The sequence below is a fragment of the Amyelois transitella genome, chromosome 27 (genome assembly GCF_032362555.1).
Source record: "Amyelois transitella isolate CPQ chromosome 27, ilAmyTran1.1, whole genome shotgun sequence".
Lineage (NCBI taxonomy): Eukaryota > Metazoa > Arthropoda > Insecta > Lepidoptera > Pyralidae > Amyelois > Amyelois transitella.
In genome coordinates this window covers 643,631-660,908 of record NC_083530.1, presented here as the reverse complement: position 1 = coordinate 660,908, position 17,278 = coordinate 643,631, and the positions used below count along the sequence as shown (strand labels likewise).

The 17,278-nt window shown below is 37.2% G+C and overlaps 1 protein-coding gene across 1 annotated transcript; it reads left to right on the top strand.

Annotated features, from left to right (window-relative positions):
• Nucleotides 1–2,825: 2,825 nt before the first annotated feature.
• LOC106140435 (uncharacterized) lies at nucleotides 2,826–16,140 on the top strand. Its single transcript, XM_060951912.1, has 7 exons — nucleotides 2,826–2,950; nucleotides 7,360–7,542; nucleotides 8,800–8,929; nucleotides 10,688–10,789; nucleotides 11,418–11,480; nucleotides 11,919–12,829; nucleotides 16,128–16,140. Exons 1-7 carry the CDS (start codon nucleotides 2,826–2,828, stop codon nucleotides 16,138–16,140), a joined length of 1,527 nt encoding a protein of 508 aa, XP_060807895.1.
• Nucleotides 16,141–17,278: the final 1,138 nt, after the last annotated feature.

Genomic DNA, 17,278 nt, shown 5'->3' with positions numbered 1-17,278 from the left:
CTGAACGTGGCCATTCAGTCTTTTCGGGACTATTGGCTCTGTCTACCCCGTAAGGGATATAGACGTGACTATATATATGTATGTATTTCAAAATAAACTTAACAATATCACAAAATATAACCGCGAAGCTTAAAACATGATACAATAGATGAACTACATTTAGAACTCTATCAAAGTGAACTGCAGTCGTGACCGCGAAGCAAATGTTAGAGAGCCGCCTCGGCTCACAATGAGACAGGGTTCTAAAACTTATAATGGTGCTGCCGACTTTCTTCAAAAGAAGGTCATGTATATAACGACTTCACTCTATAAAGCTAGTCATTTCCCTGCTAACTGTTGGAGTTGAAACAAGTTTTTCATATTTTTTTTTTATTTCAGTGATATTTTTTTTGTGCTCATTTCGTATTAAAAGTTCTGTGGTTATTTTATTTTTTTGCATTCGTGTATATGTGAATTATTTTTTTTTCATAGTTTTAGTGTTTATTGAAAAGGATTACGTTGTGAGTTTTGTTTTTATTCTTTTTTAACTAATATTTAAATACATATAATCATGTCTACATCCCGTACAGAGCTGACAATCTCGAAAAGATTGGTAGGCCGCGTTCAAATGTGTGGCTTAATAATGGAATTGAGATTCAAATAGTGACAGGTTGCTAGCCCATCGCCTAAAAGAGGAATCCCAAGTTTATAAGCCTATCCCTTAGTCGCCTTTTACGAATGGCATGTCCATGGAAATGAGATGGGATGGTCCTATTAGATTTGATATTGAATCCGGGAACCACACGGTACGGAAAAAAAGATCCAACAGTTTTGAAATGTCTGAAAGACGTTCAGCTGTATGGCCCAATGATATAATTGAGATTCAATTAGTGACAGGTTGATAGCACATCGCCTACAAAAACAATCTCAAATTTATAAGCCTTTCCCTTAATCTTTTACGATATCCATGGGTCCTATTCAAAAAATGACGGGAACCACACGGCATCTTTTGCTCTAGCTATTTTTTTTTTATTTCTATATTTACGAACAATGTATTGTTACATCTTGCGCCAAATAAAGATTTTTTTCTTCTTCTTGTATAATAAATATTACACTGTTTTTACAAGACAAACATACAGTCACCATTCACACGGTAAACTTTACTATAGAACACCATTAAGTGTATATGTGTGACACAATTCACACAAAACAATGCTGCAAGATATAATACTGTTATTGTGGTGTTTTTTACCTGGAGTCTCAATAATTAGGATTTAAATTAGGGTTCCTAGGTTAGTTATATAGTTATACCATAGTTGAGCCCTAAAATCGATGAAGTAGATCTATACGGCCTCTGTGGCGCAGCGGTAGTGCGCTTGTCTGTGACACTGGAGGTCCCGGGTTCGAATCCCGGCCAGGGCATGGTGAGAAAAGAACTTTTTCTGATTGGCCTGGGTCTTGGATGTTTATAAGTATTTATTATAAAATATAGTATCGTTGAGTTTGAGTTAACACAAGTCTCTAACTTACTCAGTCTGTGTAATTTGTCCCGTATATATTTATTTATTTATATGCCGATTATCTCTCATCATGCTCTGTCAGGAATCCTAACCCGGGACCTCCGGTGTCGCATCAAGACAATTGTTTACAACTGCAAAGATAATTCTGTTGATTTTTTTGGTGTTCCCTGGTATAACTTCTATATGACCAGAACTTAATTAAATGTCTTTGATACCACACGGAGATCCTACTCTTTTGAATGCAAAAAGAAATTTTCAAATCGGATTATAAATGCGGGAGATATCTATACTAATATTATAAAGCTGAAGAGTTTATTTGTTTGTTTGTTTGAACGCTCTAATCTCAGGAACTACTGGTTGGAATTGAAAAATTATTTTTTCGTTGAATAGACCATTTATCGAGGAAGACTTTAGGCTATATACCATCGTTGCAACCATTAGGAGCAAAGAAAAAATGTGAAAAAAACGGGCTAAATTATTAATCCTTGAGAGGTTCAATGCCGCCCAAAATAACTATTCCACGCGGACAAAGTCACGGGCACAGGTAGTGACCTGTACATTTAAAAATTACGGTCGAATTGCGAACCTCCTCATTTTAAAGTCGGTTAAAATCTCACCGATATCAATGGTAACCCATGGCGTAAACATGATAATTATGATTATTCTGTGAGAACTGCTAATTCAATAGTCTTCAACCCAAGTCAAGGTCTGAAGTTGGGCAATCTTTAACGACTGGTAAGCGTTAGTTAAGTAATTACAGATTCATGTTACGATTAAGATTAATCGAGCCTTTGGAATGTGAAAAATAATTCAAAAATTCATAATTTTTATTTATTATTATAGGATACTTCGTATCGCTTAATAATTGTCACAACGTATGGTTTAACAACATTGGTTGACGTCAAATAAATTACTTAAAACTAAGTTTACTGCCGCTTCCAAGGCGTCAGTGCAGAAGAAGCGGTAACAAACTGCACTGCAGCATTTTCTTCAACAACGTCAACTTCACAATATCAATTAAACTTAGAATAGAATGTGGACGAGAGAATACATTGATTGAATCAAGATTATCTCGAAATCAGTCTTTTCAAAACTGTTTGTTTGTTTGAACTGTTGCTGCTTCTTTTTATCCGTACCGTGCGGTTCCCGGCACCAATCCAAAAAAGAATAGGACCGCTCCATCTCTTTCCCATGTATGTCGTAAAAACCGACCAAGGTATAGACTAATAAACTTCGGTTTCTTCTTTTAAGGCGAAGCGCTAGCACCCTGTCACTAGGTACTTGGATCTCAAATAATCAAGCATCCTCATTCCAGACTTCGAACCCATGGCCTTCGCATTCTTCCTGTTGCTCCCTGCAGTACTGTCGGAGGAGGTGGCCACTCCGGCCAGCCTGCTGCAACCCAGGAACTTCAATCACCATCCGTACCTCAATCTGATTGAACCTACAAAGTAAGCTTGAAAAAATTGATAGCAGTATACATACATACATATGTATGCTCACGTCTATATCCATCGCGGGGTAGAGAGAGCCAAAAGTCTTGAAAAGACTGAATGGCCACGTTCAGCTATTTGGCTTAACGATAGAATTGAGATTCAACTAGTGACAGGTTGCTAGCCCATCGCCTAAAAAAGAATCCCAAGTATGTAAGCCTATAGTGATAGCAGTATCTTTAAATATAATCACATTCGTCCACTATTCAGATTTAAGAGTATGCCTTCGACCATGGATCCCGGATTGGATAAGTCAGATTTTTTCACGAAGCGACTCCGCAAACTTTGCAGGTAAACCTAACCCATATTGTATTGGATCCATGGTTTTCACCTCGAAAATAGTCATTGGTACATGGCTGAGGTGGGATTCGAACCTGTGCCTTTCTGCACATTTAAACCGGCCACCTTACCTAAAATACATACATACATACATTCACGTCCATATCCCTTGCGGAGTAGACAGAGCTAACAGTCTTAAAAAGACTGATAGGCCACGTTTAGCTTTTTGGCTTAATAATAGAATTGAGATTCAAATAGTGACAAATTGCTAGTCTGTCGCCTAAGAGAAGAATCCCAAGTTTATAAGCCTATCCCTTAGTCGCTTTTTACGACATCAATGGGAAATAGTTGGAGTGGTCCTATTCTTGCTTTTCTTATTGTGCCGGAAACCACAGGGCACGGCACCAAATTATATAATCCCTCGTTATATGGGGGGGGGGTATCGTTGCTAAGATTATGCTGTCAAGATATGGGGATTATCCCGTAAGACGTCGGACTTATCCCGTCCATGTTGCAGTTTTTATGCAACAGGCTTAACTTTGATTAGTTTTAGATTTACGGTGTTTTAACCCTTTTGAGACGACATAAAACTGTGCCGTGTGGTTCCCGACACCTTTAGATAAAAGAATAGGACCTCTCCATCCCTTTTCCATGGATGTCGTTAAAGGCGACTAAGAGATAGACTTATGTACTTGGGATTATATTAAAAAATACGGTTTCTTTTAGGCGATGGGCTAGCAACTTGTCACTATTTGAATCTCAATTCTATCATTAAGGCAAGCAGCTGAACGAAGCCTTACAGTATTTTGATGACTGTTGGACTCTGTCTGCCCCGCGGACGATGTAGACGTGTTTATATGTTTTGTTATGTTTACCCTTTTATGAAATCGAAGACGTTCCGGCAAAAGGTCAGGTCAGTTTTACTTCTCACGGAAAATAGAGCATACTTACTAAAATTTTTAAATTCTCTCTTAACCCTATAAATCAATTTATTATACCTAACAATGTATTCTCTCGTCCATATTTCTATTCCAAGTTTGGATAATTGTGAAGTTGACTTTATTGCTTCTTGTTCTTGTCTTCTAAGTTTAATTGATAGTTGACGTTGTTGAAGAAAATGCTGCAGTACAGTTTGTTACCGCTTCGTCTGCACTGACGCCTTGGAAGCGGCAGTAAACTTAGTTTTAAGTTATTTATTTAACGTCAACCAATGTTGTTAAACCATACGTTTTGACAATTATTAAGCGATATGAAGTATCCTATAATAATGAATAAAAATTTTGAATTTTTTTGAATTTAGAATTTGAAAAAAAAAAATGCTGCAGTGCCGTTTGTTACCGCTTCTTCTGCACTAACGCTTTGGTAGCGGAAGTAAAATTAGTTTATTTGACGTCAACCAACGTTGTGAAACCAAAAGATACGACAATTATTCAGTGATGTTGAAATGTCCCATAATAATGAAAAAACAAAATTTGAAATTAATCTGTTTGTATCTCACTAAAGGTCAGGTCAAGAGTACTCGTAAATGATGAGTTCGCATGAAGAGAGTTATGAATGTGGATGAAGCGATAGAAGAATGCAGGGATCGCGGCAAGTAGTCTTTGCCTACCCCTCCGGGAAAGAGGCGTGATTTTATGTATTTATATATTCAAAATACTTCCAGTGATTTCGAAAGATATTTCTTCCAAAGATATGCTAATTACCTTTTTATTATGTACTTAATTCTATACTTGGTATTCCTAGAGAAATTTCTAGATTTTTCCATGTAAGTTTTCATTCATTTTGTTTAATATAAATGAATTTACGACGCACGTTACATTATACGGTTATTGCTTAGTGAATGTTGCTTGGTTGCGGAAAATTTTGTGTAGCTGTTACCTCAGAACGACGTAACTAACTATCTTAAGACCCTGCTTCAGTTTTGGTAAAAATTTCACAGCTCTAAATTTATCGAAGACTAGCTGTGCCCGCGACTTCGTTCGCGTGGAATATTTATTTTGGGCATCATTGCTGGATGAATAATTTTCCCCGTTTTCTTTTTCAAATATTCCATTATTTCTTTGCTCCTTATAGTTGCAGCGTGATGTTTTATAGCCTAAAGCCTTCCTCGATAAATTGTCTATTCAACGCAAAAATAATTTTTCAATTCGAACCATTGATTAGCGCGTTGAAACAAACAAACAAACTCTTCAGCTTTATAATATTAGTATCTATAGATTCATTGCTCACCAATAAAAGTTATTTGCTATTAGACAATCGTCATCCGTGTGGTTCCCGGCACCAATAAAATAAAAATTAACAGGACCACTCTATCTCGTCCACATTGATTTCGTAAAAGGCGACCAAGGTATATGCTTATAAACTCGGAATGCTTCTTTTAGGTAATATGCTAGCAACCTGTCACTATATGAATCTCAATTATATCATTAAGCCAAACAGCTGAACGTAGCCTATCACTTTTCAAAACTGTTGGCTCTGTTTACCCCGCAAGCGATAAAGACGTAATTATATGTTGCTATATGTAGAAAACATTATTCGGAACTAATTTTAACGAGCAAAGTCGCCGGCGTATGATTCTCATTCACAAAACTAATGCCACACAAGCCTCTTCAACTACATTTATTACATGCATAACTGCGCGACAGAATAAATGCAATCATAGACATAAAATAAATAGACCCTTGATATTAGCCATTTGATTATTTGACGGCCTCTGTGGCTCAGCGGTACGCGCCACGTTCAGCTGTTTGATAGAATTGAGATTCGAATAGAGACAGGTTGCTAGCCCATCGCCTAAAAAAGAATCCAAAGTTTGTAAGCCTATCCCTTAGTCGCCTTTTACGACATCCATGGAAATGGAGTGGTCCTTTTCTCTTTTTCATTGGTGCCGAGAACCACACGGCACATATATAATGAAGTATCTATTGTTTGTTATGTCTATGGTCCGAATGCAGTCTGAACTACGCGAATATAATTTGGAATTCTATTACAAGTTATGCGACGCTATAATATGACTCAATTTGTGTGTTAATGCCAAGTTTCGGTATTGGGAATTTTGAACGCTTTATTTTTAACTAGAGAACGCATGCGGGTTCGCTCGTGCGAAGTTAAAAATCTTGTCGATTTCTGTTCCCGCGAGAATTTCGGGAAATACTGTCTAAGAACCTATATGCTGAATTTATTACAAAGTTCTAGACCCAGCGGTTTGGGCTGTTCATTGATGTCAGTCAGTCATTCAGTATGTTAAGTTACATACATACATACGGTCACGGTTATATCCCTTGTGGGGTAGACAGAGCCAACAGTCTTGAAGACTGTTAGGCCACGTTCAGCTATTTGGCTTTAAGATAGAATTGAGATTCAAATAGTGACAGGTTGCTAGCCCATCGCCTAAAAAAGAATCCCAAGTTTGTAAGCCTATCCCTTAGTCCCCTTTTACGACATCCATGGGAAAGAGATGGAGTGGTCCTATTCTTTTTTCTATTGGTGCCGGGAACCGCACGGCACTTTAACTTTAACCGAAGTACGTACTAATCATTCACTATTCTTAACTCACAAATCTATTTGCTAAAACGAATTAACACTAATCTGAAATCGATAGTACTCCAGCTAAATGTTAGAAGTTCAACGCTTAAAAGCTCATTTTGCACAAACTTGTTCAATGATGTCTATTTACAAACAATGCCGTGTGGTTCCCGGCACCAATACAAAAAAGAATAGGACCACTCCATCTCGTTCATCCACGGATGTCGTTAAAGGTGACTAAAGGATAGGCTTACAAATTTGGGATTCTTCTTTTAAGCGATGGGCTAGCAACCTATCACTATTTGAATCTCAATTCTATCATTAAGCCAAACAGCTGAACGTGGCCTATATCAGTCTATTTAAGATATAAGAATAGCACCACTTCAATAAAAGGCGACTAAAGATATGCTTATTAATTTGTCACTATTTGAATCTCAATTCTATCATTAAGCCAAACAGCTAAACGAGGCCTGTCAGTCCTTTCAAGACGCTGGCTCTGTCTACCCCGCAAGGGACGTAGACGTGATTATATTTATATAAGTATGTATGTATTCCCTTTTCAGGCAAGGCCCAGTCCTCTTCCCCAACGATGGACCCCCAAGACCCAGGACCCCACTCATCGTGACCTCCAGACCTCTTCTAGAGTCCATAGCACGGAGTGACCTGAACAATTCCATTGCTGAGCAGAGTCAAGTCAATCGAGTGTCTTTTAAGCCCAGCTTCTTGGCTAGGGTTAAGGATTACAGGTATTTCATTTTATGACCTCAGTGCCGTGTGGTTACCGGCATCATGTCTGTGATACTGATCCATGAGAAAGAGATGGAAGTTAATAAGGCTTTCCCTTAGTTGCCACGAAAAGCCTTATTAACTTCTGATTCCACTTTTAAGCGATGGGCTAGCAACCTGCCTCTATTTGAATATCAATTCTATCATAAAGCCAAACAGAAAAAAAATTAATTTCATTTGTTTAATAGATTTGTATGTATACAGGGTGACATTTAATTCAACTGCATAAATTTAACTGTTAAGTGTACTCATCTAAAGGATATTTAAAAACGTTAAAAGAAAAATATCGGTTCATATTTCAGAAAGTAGGAAAAATAATAAAAGTATCAAAATCCACGATCCTAAATACGTCATATCACCCCGGCCGGCGGAAAAGCGACGCGTAAGATTCAGAGGTCAACGACACAATTCATTCAGCTGAGCGATCTCGACAACTCTGTACTTTAATTGATCTTGATACTAGAAAAATAAATTATTTTTCAGACATTTATTTACATGTTTAGTTTTAATTTCTTTTTGTAGTATTGGTCTTTAATAAAGCGTGTGACGTAGTTTTTGAGGGTTTTTTAAATGAGAAAATGATGACGTTTAATTTAAATAAAAATAGGCTCAAACAGCTCAAAAGCATGTAGTCTATGTTTAAAAGGATGCAGTTGTTTTAAATTTCACCCTGTATAGAGAAGGAGGTATACGCTGCCGAACGCGAAGGCCGATTGTGCCTCTTTGTCGCTCGTTCCGCGCTCTCGCTTGCACTTCAAGCCTTACGTGGAACGCCTCAGAGCGAGGTAACGCCGCATGAGACATGTTGTTTCATGCGTGCAGCCGGCTCGATCGAATTATAAGTAAAGATCGCAATAGGTAGATTGAATTGGGGTCAATGAACTGAAACGTATATATTAATATGGACATGCCTCCGTCCGGGATTGCGAGATTTGTAAATTATTAAGATTTTTTCCGGAATTTTTACAAGTGGGATGAAGAATATATTAGTGGTAGCTGTTTTCCCCCGACTCCGTTCACGTTAATTGTAGTCCTATGTTACCCGCGGACAATGTAGTTTACTGTAAGTGTTAGTACCGAAATGGAATCCCGGAAAAGAGGCTTATCCATGTTATGCTTTCTATGGTGATTCATGATGCAAGTACATAAAATCAATCTACCTATTTCGATCTCTGATTATAAGACGTTGTCACGTCAAAAATATATATTTCTTTCAGACCTTTCATATACCCCGTGCCAACTATCACTCCATTCTCCAACTATGATGAGCCACCTTATGCTGATGTGCTGAAGAAGGCCAGGGTCCACGCCCTGGGGAAGGAAGACCGATACTACAGTGATTATGAGGTACTAGCTTTACCTACGCGAATAAGCCCCACCTATAAGAGACATAGGTACATAGATATAATCACGTATAGAACAGAAGATGACAATTGTGCCGTGTGGTTCCCGGCACCATTACAAAAAAGAATAGGACCACTCCATCTCTTACCCACGGATGTCGTAAAAGGCGACTAAGGGATAGGCTTATAAACTTGGGATTCCTCTTTTAGGCGATGGGCTAGCAACCTGTCACTATTTGAATCTCAATTCTATCACTAAGCCAAACAGCTGAGCGTGGCCTATCAGTCTTTTCAAGACTGGTGGCTTTGTCTACTCCGCTAGGAATATAGACGTGATCATATGTATGTATGTATGTTTGACATTTTTGCACGTTGGTATTTAAATCTATATAGAGCTTCATATTTCTGGAATTTTATCTATAAAAAAATAAAGCATTTCACCTAATATTTGATTATTGAAATGTAGTTTTCCAATATTATTTCACAATTCACTTGCTTTGATAAAATCACTGATCAAACATGGGGTTAGAATTCACTACTTTTTTTTTTATTAAACGACGCTCACGCTTGGCTGAATGTTGAAAATGTTATTGCATTGCGAAAAATATGCCTTTGAACTTCAAATATTTGTTATTGGAACAGATTTTATACATACATAGTAGTTTAGTTTATAATATACATACTAGTTCTACATTCATTCATGTTTTTTAATGTTATGTAGACAATGTGCATTCGTCCATGATTTAAATTTAAGAGATCTATGTTTGTATATTGACGTCCGATGAAAATGTTGCAGTGTAGTTTGTTCCGCCGCTTCTTCTACACATGCGCTTTGGAAGCGGAAGTAGTTATAATTAGATTTAAGTGATGTGACGTCAATAAACGATACCTTGTATCCAATTTTGAAAATTAAATCTATTCTATTCTATTCATATAGTCACGTCTATATCTCTTGCGGGGTAGACAGGGCCAACAATCTTAAAAAGACTGAATGGCCACGTTCAGCAGTATGGTTTGATGATAGAATTTAGATTCAAATAGTGACAGGTTGCTAGCCTATCGCCTAAAAGAAGAATCCCAAGTTTATAAGCCTATCCATTAGTCATTTTTAAGAATATCCATGGGAAAATGATGGAGTGTTCCTATCTGAAAGTGCTCGGAACCACACGGATGATCAATAAATAGAATAATATGTTACACACCTGTTTGAGATGTATTGACACGGGATCAATCATTGTTATTGATGTGATGTAAGAAAATAAGTAAAAATACTTAAATCTATTTTTATCTAAAAATACATAGAAGTCTTATTATACTTAAATAAGGTAGCTTTAATGAAGAAACGTCACGTCTATATCCCTTGTGGGGTAAACAGGGCCAACAGTCTTGAAAAGACTAATAGGCCACGTTCAGCTGTTTGGCGTAATGATAGAATTGAGATTCAAATAGTGACAGGGTTGCTAGCCCATCGTCTAAAAGAAGAATCCCAAGTTTATAAGCCTATCCTTTATTCGCCTTTTATGACGTCCATGGGAACGGTCCTATTCTTTTTTTATTGGTGCCGGGAACCACACGGCATACCTACATTTGTATTTTGTACAATAGAATAGAACAAAATAGATTTATTTTCAAAATTGGATACAAGCTATCACTTATTGAAGTCACATCACTTAAATCTAATTATAACTATACGCATGTGTAGAAAAGCGGCGGAACAAACTACACTGCAGCAATAAAGTTTTGAAATAACGAATTGTTACAGGAACAAACTATACTGCCACCTATATACAAAGCCTTAGCTGACCACGCGAAGCAAAAAGTCCTGAAGATACAGAGGAATAACCAGCCACATTATGATTATCACGTAAATACATACATACATACATAATGGTCACGTCTATATCCCTTGCGGGGTAGACAGAGCCAATAGTCTTGAAAAGACTGAATGGCCACGTTCAGCTATTCGGCTTAATGATAGAATTGAGATTCAAATAGTGACAGGTTGCTAGCCCATCGCATAAAAAAGAATACCATCCATGGGAAAGAGATGGAAATCGAATCCCGGCCAGGGCATGATGAGAAAAGAACTTTTTCTGATTGGCCTGGGTCTTGGATGTTTATCTATATATCCAAGTATTTATTATAAAATATAATATCGTTAAGTTAGCATCTCGTAACACAAGTCTCCAACTCACTTAGAGGCTAACTCAATCTGCGTAATTTGTCCCGTATATATTTATATTAGAAATGTATACGTAATATATTTTACAAGACTGTCGGCTCCGCCTTCCCCGCAGGGGATAAAGACGTGAATAATCACGTCTATATCTCCTGCGGGGTTGACAGAGCCAGAGATTAGAAACACAACATACATATAAATGTATTTTGTGTCCTAATTTTACCTTCCTATTTGTTCTCATTTTTTTTAAAACGTTTTTCATGTAAATGATTCGCAAATTTTTATCAATAAGTATTAAAACATTTTGTTCCAGACAAAAGATCATAATTACTTGCAGCATCGCAGTCAGGATGAGACTGTAAATGAAGATGATCAGGTTAATATTACTCTTTTTTTTAATCGCCTATAAAATAAAGTGATTCTCAGTTTGACCTGTAAGTAGGTATGTATGTTTGTCTCGCTGAACCGATTTGATGCGGTTTTTAGAAAAGTGCTTGTTACACTTAGGAGAAGGTACATACATACATACATATGATCACGTCTAATTCCCTTGCGGAGTAGACAGAGCCAACAGTCTTGAAAAGACTGAATGGCCACGTTCAGCTATTTGGCTTAATGATAGAATAGAGATTCAAATAGTGACAGGTTGCTAGACTTTCGCCTAAAAAAGAATCTTAAGTTTGTAAGCCTATCCCTTAATCGCCTTTTACGACATCCATGGGAAAGAGATGGAGTGGTCCTATTCCTTTTTTGTTTGATTAATATTATTTTTTATATTACTGTTAACATATTCACCACATTTTTCAAATTGCAGACAAAAAATTACGCCTTCTCATACACAGTGAAGGACCACGAGACTGGTGATGATTTCTCTCACAAACAACACAGCAGTGGATCAGCCACTAACGGAGAGTACAGGGTTCGACTCCCAGACGGAAGAATGCAAATAGTTTCTTATACAGCAGACGAAAATGGCTACAAAGCTGATGTTAGATATGACGATGAAGACGCAGGCTCAGGAAACCGAATTGATAATAATGCATTCGATGTTAAACGTAATATAAATTACCGCAATGATAATAGAAATCATTACAATGATGTAAAACATGACGATTATAATAACGAATATAGAGTTAACAGTGAACGCAATTTCAAAATTGATGATAAGAAGTTGAAAACTAATGATTATTACAGTCAATATCCAGATTCGTCGAAAGAATATTACAACGATGATCTATCAACTGAATATGAGAGTAAAAACTACGATTACGAACCGCACAAAAGCAAGTTCACAGTCTTCAACGATAAAGCTAACGCTAATTTTAAAACTAAATACGCAGCTACCACTGTTAAACCTTCTTACGAGGAACTGAAAGATCTATTAGTTAACAAAGATGTCTACAGCACAGTGCAGCCAAGTTACTTCACGAGGAATCCAGTTGTAATAAACGTACCATCAACAACGCCTGCTCCAAATTTTGATGTTACGACAGAACACGTAGTTTTAATTGGTGGTAATAAACCTGTTCGATATACTAGTATCGTTAACAGCGTACCTGTTACCCCAGCACCGATATTTCCAAACAAATTTATTGTATCATCTACGCCAAGAAGTTATTTAGTATCAACTATTGCTGGACTTAGAAACAAAATTAATGTTACCCAGAAACCGATACTGTCACAGAATTTTATAGATAGAATCAATAAGTATTTAAGTTTTACTAAGTAAGTTTATATTAAGTACTAGAGGCCGCCCGCGACTTCGTCCGCGTGGAATCAATACCGCGGGAACTTCGGGATAAAAAGTAGCCTTTATGTTATTCTGGGTCTTCAGCTACCTACATACCAAATTTAATCGTAATCGGTTCTGTAGTTTTTGCGTGAAAGAGTAACAAACATCTATATTGACATCCTGACATACAAACTTTCTCATTTTTGATGTTAATATAGTAGGATACAATACCAAATATGAAAGTTGCGAATGATGTTGATGTTTGAAATGTACCATAATAATGTACAAAAAAATTAATTTGAATGTGAAGAAAATTAGATACCTCGGACCAAATATTTGGAAGAGTAATAGTAATCCAAAGATTTTCATATAAACTTGTGATTCTTCTTTTAGGCGACGGGCTAGCAACCTGTCACTATTTGAATCTAAATTCTATCATTAAGCCAAACAGCTGAACGTGGCCAATCAGTCTTTTCAAAACTGTTGGCTCTGTCAACCCCGCAAAGGATATAGACGTGATTATATGTATATACATACGTATGTAAAAACCATTTCATCTTTGAAACACAGACCTTTCTTTGTTCACCTTATAATTGATCACCGAGGTGAACAAAGGCAACTTATTCTATTTATTTATCATATGATTTTTTATCCACATGTCCTTAGTCGCCTCTTACACTATCTACCGAACCACTTGGCACAAGCAAAATTGAAATTATTTTTAATTTCTTGACTGATAATTTTCGTTTTTTGTGAGTAGATAACAAATTGTCATCATTTGGAGACATTGTAAATATTTTTTATTGTAATTTTTAGTCAGTAGATATATAATAAATTTTGATAAATTTTTTTTGTTTGACTTTTTATATAACCCGTAACCGCCGTAGCTTACGTGAAGAGAGTTATGAATGTGGATGATGCGAAAGAAATATGCAGGGATCGTGGCAAGTGGAAAGACGTAGTCTCAACCTAAACCTAACCCGTATTGGATCGAAGCCTGAATATGCCAGGTTCCCTCACGATGTTTTCCCTCACCGTAAGAGTGCCTGGAACCACACGACACATATTTGTTTGTTTGTTTGTAAACTCTTTATTGCACAAAAAATATGACAAATTACTAAACAGTTATTGGATTTAGAAGAATATGTACAATGGCGGACTTATTCCAATAAGGATTTCTTCTAGTCAACCAAAATATAAAGGAATGTATGTATCATGAAATTATGAATTTATTTTTTGGTATGTTAAGATGGTGTGGTCATGTCGAGAGGATGAATGAAAGCAGGTTGACTAAGCAGATATACAAGGAGAGTGTGGAGGGAAAGGAGTGGGCAGGCCTAGACGAACGTATCTTGATCAAATTAAGGACGTCCTGGTAAAGGGTCAGGTCAAGAGTACCCGAAACCGCCGAGCTTGCATGAAGAGAATTATGAATGCGGATGAAGCGAAGGAAGTATGCAGAATTCGTGACAAGTGGAAAGATATATTCTCTGCCTACCCCTCCGGGAAAGAGGCGTGATTTTATGTATTTATGTATGTATGAATTTATTTCACCTTTGTAAGTCCGTTTGTCTACCGGTTATCCCACGGTGAGACAAAAAGTCTGTGAATCAATCATTTGAATGACCATTTTGTATGCAAATGCAATTAATAATTACTCATCAGTTAATTTTTAAATACACGCGACAGAATTTCTGAAAAACAAAATTGTTAATGTTGGGACAATATCGACAATTTGCCTATCGATGGGTGAGTTCATTTCAAGAATATCGACAGAACTAAATGTGACGTTCAGGTGTATTTTTGCACACAAAGAGAGTGTAGCGGGAGCGATGATTCCGGCTCGACCGCCCCAAAGGGGAGATCTTCCGCCAGGCTACGTGTTATACTGTGGAACTGCGGCTCCGACGATTTTTTAGTCAGATGTTGTATATATAAATAAATATATATATACGGGACAAATTACACAGATTGAGTTAGCCTCCGAGTGAGTTCGATACTTGTGTTACGAGATACTAACTCAACGATACTACATTTTATAAAAATTACTTATATAAGTTGATAAACATCCAAGACCCAGAAAAAGTTCTTTTTTCATCATGCTCTGGCCGGGATTCGACCCCGGGACCTCTGGTGTCACAGACAAGCGTACTACCGCAGCGCCACAGAGACCGTCAAATATATGCTCCAATCCGTAAAATCTCTGCTTGCGCGATTTAGACTCTTCGCTGTTATTGGCTGATAGCGTCGCGTGGTTAACTGTTGTGATTTCTGGCGTAGAGATGTCGTCACAAAATTAACTATTTATAAAATGTTGTTAATAACATTAATATCACTGTTATCAAATAATATGTAATAACTTTAATTATTAAAAAATGAAAGTGGACTTTTTTTTAAATAAATAACACAGCTTCTTTCCTTATTTTAATGAAGTTAGTAATAAATTTATCTTACAATTTACACGGACTAGACTTCCGCTGCAGAAATTCTTGATCTAAGGACATACAGTTATTAAGAATACTAAACACATCATGAATTCTTGAATGAATTTTTTCAAATTCAAGAATTTAAAAAAAAAAACCTGCACATTCAGGCAACTGTGTATCTTATATCCGAGCTGGGTTAGGTTCCCTTAAAAATGTTGTGAAGTAGAAACTGGGATCGTGTAAAAACTTCAAAACATTCAGCTGTTTGGCTTGATGTTAGAATTGAGATTCTCATAGTGACAGGTTGCTAGCCCATCGCCTAAAAGAAGAATCCCAAGTTAATAAGCCTATCCCTTAGTTGCCTTTTACAACATCCACCGGAAAGAGATAGAGTGGTCCTATTCTTTTTTACTATTAGTGCCGGGAACCACACGGCATATAGGTATACATTTTTTTTTTGGGCAATAAATTATAAGACAATAAGTTAACGGCACCAATACAAAAAAGAATACAAGTTGGGATTCCTTATTAGGCGATGGGCTAGCAACCTGTCACTATTTGAATCTCAATTCTATCATTAAGCCAAATAGCTGAACGTGGCCATTCAGTCTTTTCAAGACTGTTGGTTCTGTCTACCCCGCAGGGGATATAGACGTGACCATATGTATGTATGTATGTACAATTAGTTAACCGATCTTCTTGGCTGTGTGTCGCACAGTCATTGCCCTAGGCCGCCAAGTTTCTAGATAAGCTAGGATCCAAGATTTCTAAGAGTACTTACATATATACTCGTATATGTTTATACGGAATGCTAGAATTTGTGTGTAGAATTTACTTAATTTCAATTATTTCCATGTTATTTCAGCGTTAGAAGCTGATTCTCAAACGTTAGATTTTAAGGTCTGTGAACTTAATGAGTGGCAACATACATACATACATACATTTAATCACGTCTTTATCGCTTACGGAGTACACAGAGCCAACAGTCTCGAAAAGACTGAAAGTCCACGTTCAGCTGTATGGCTTAATAATAGGATTGATGTTCAAGTAGTGACAGGTTGATAGCCCATCGCCGGAATTCCAAGTTTCTTAGACAAGGAATAGTCATCTCTTACGACATCATAGTAGTCATATTCTGAAGTGCCGGAAAACACATAAACATACATGCATAAACACGTCTATATCCCTTGCGGGGTAGACAGAGCCAACAGTGTTGAAAAGAGTGATAGGCCACGTAAAACTGTTTGGCTTAATGATAGAATTGAGATCCAAATAGTGACAGGTTGCTAGCCCATATATTTATATTGCACGTTAAACTATTACACTGTGTGGTTCCCGGCATACTGGAATAGAACCGCTCCATCTCTTTCCCACGGATGTCGTAAAAGGTGACTACGATAAACGAAAAGAAAAAATCCAAGTTCAAAAGCTTACCCACACTTGCAAAAACCACACGGCATGAAGACCTGCCGTGCAGTTCCCGGCACCAACACAAAAAAGAATAGGACCACTCCATCTTTTTCCCATGGATGTCGTAAAAGGCGACTAAGGGATAGGCTTACAAACTTGGGATTCTTTTAAGGCGATGGGCTAGCAACCTGTCACTATTTGAATCTCAATTCTATCATTAAGCCAAATAGCTGAACGTGGCCATTCAGTCTTTTCAAGACTATTGGCTCTGTCTACCCCGCAAGGGATATAGACGTGACCATATGTATGTATGTATGTATGAAGTTGAAATAAATAAATTTATAGCTCTACGTTCCGATCGCACCAATTATGCAAACTGCACCGTCTGGCTGTGCTTATTTGTCGAGTGTTTTCTCGATAGTGATGTACTTATGTAGTTATATCGATATTGTAAAACTCGATTCTATTTCTGAGCTGCCCCCCGTCGCATGCCACGCCGATCATCAAATCATCGATGTGTAAGCAGAACAGACATTGATCGACATAATAAACTACATGCCGTGTGGTTCCCGGCACCAATAGAAAATAGGACCACTTTTCTATATC

Coding starts and splice junctions, on each gene's coding strand:
- LOC106140435 (XM_060951912.1), top strand. CDS start 2,826: ATGGCCTTCGCATTCTTCCTGTTGCTCCCTGCAGTACTGTCGGAGGAG. Junction 2,951..7,359: donor AATCTGATTGAACCTACAAA/GTAAGCTTGAAA, acceptor TTCCCTTTTCAG/GCAAGGCCCAGTCCTCTTCC. Junction 8,930..10,687: donor GATACTACAGTGATTATGAG/GTACTAGCTTTA, acceptor GAATTGTTACAG/GAACAAACTATACTGCCACC.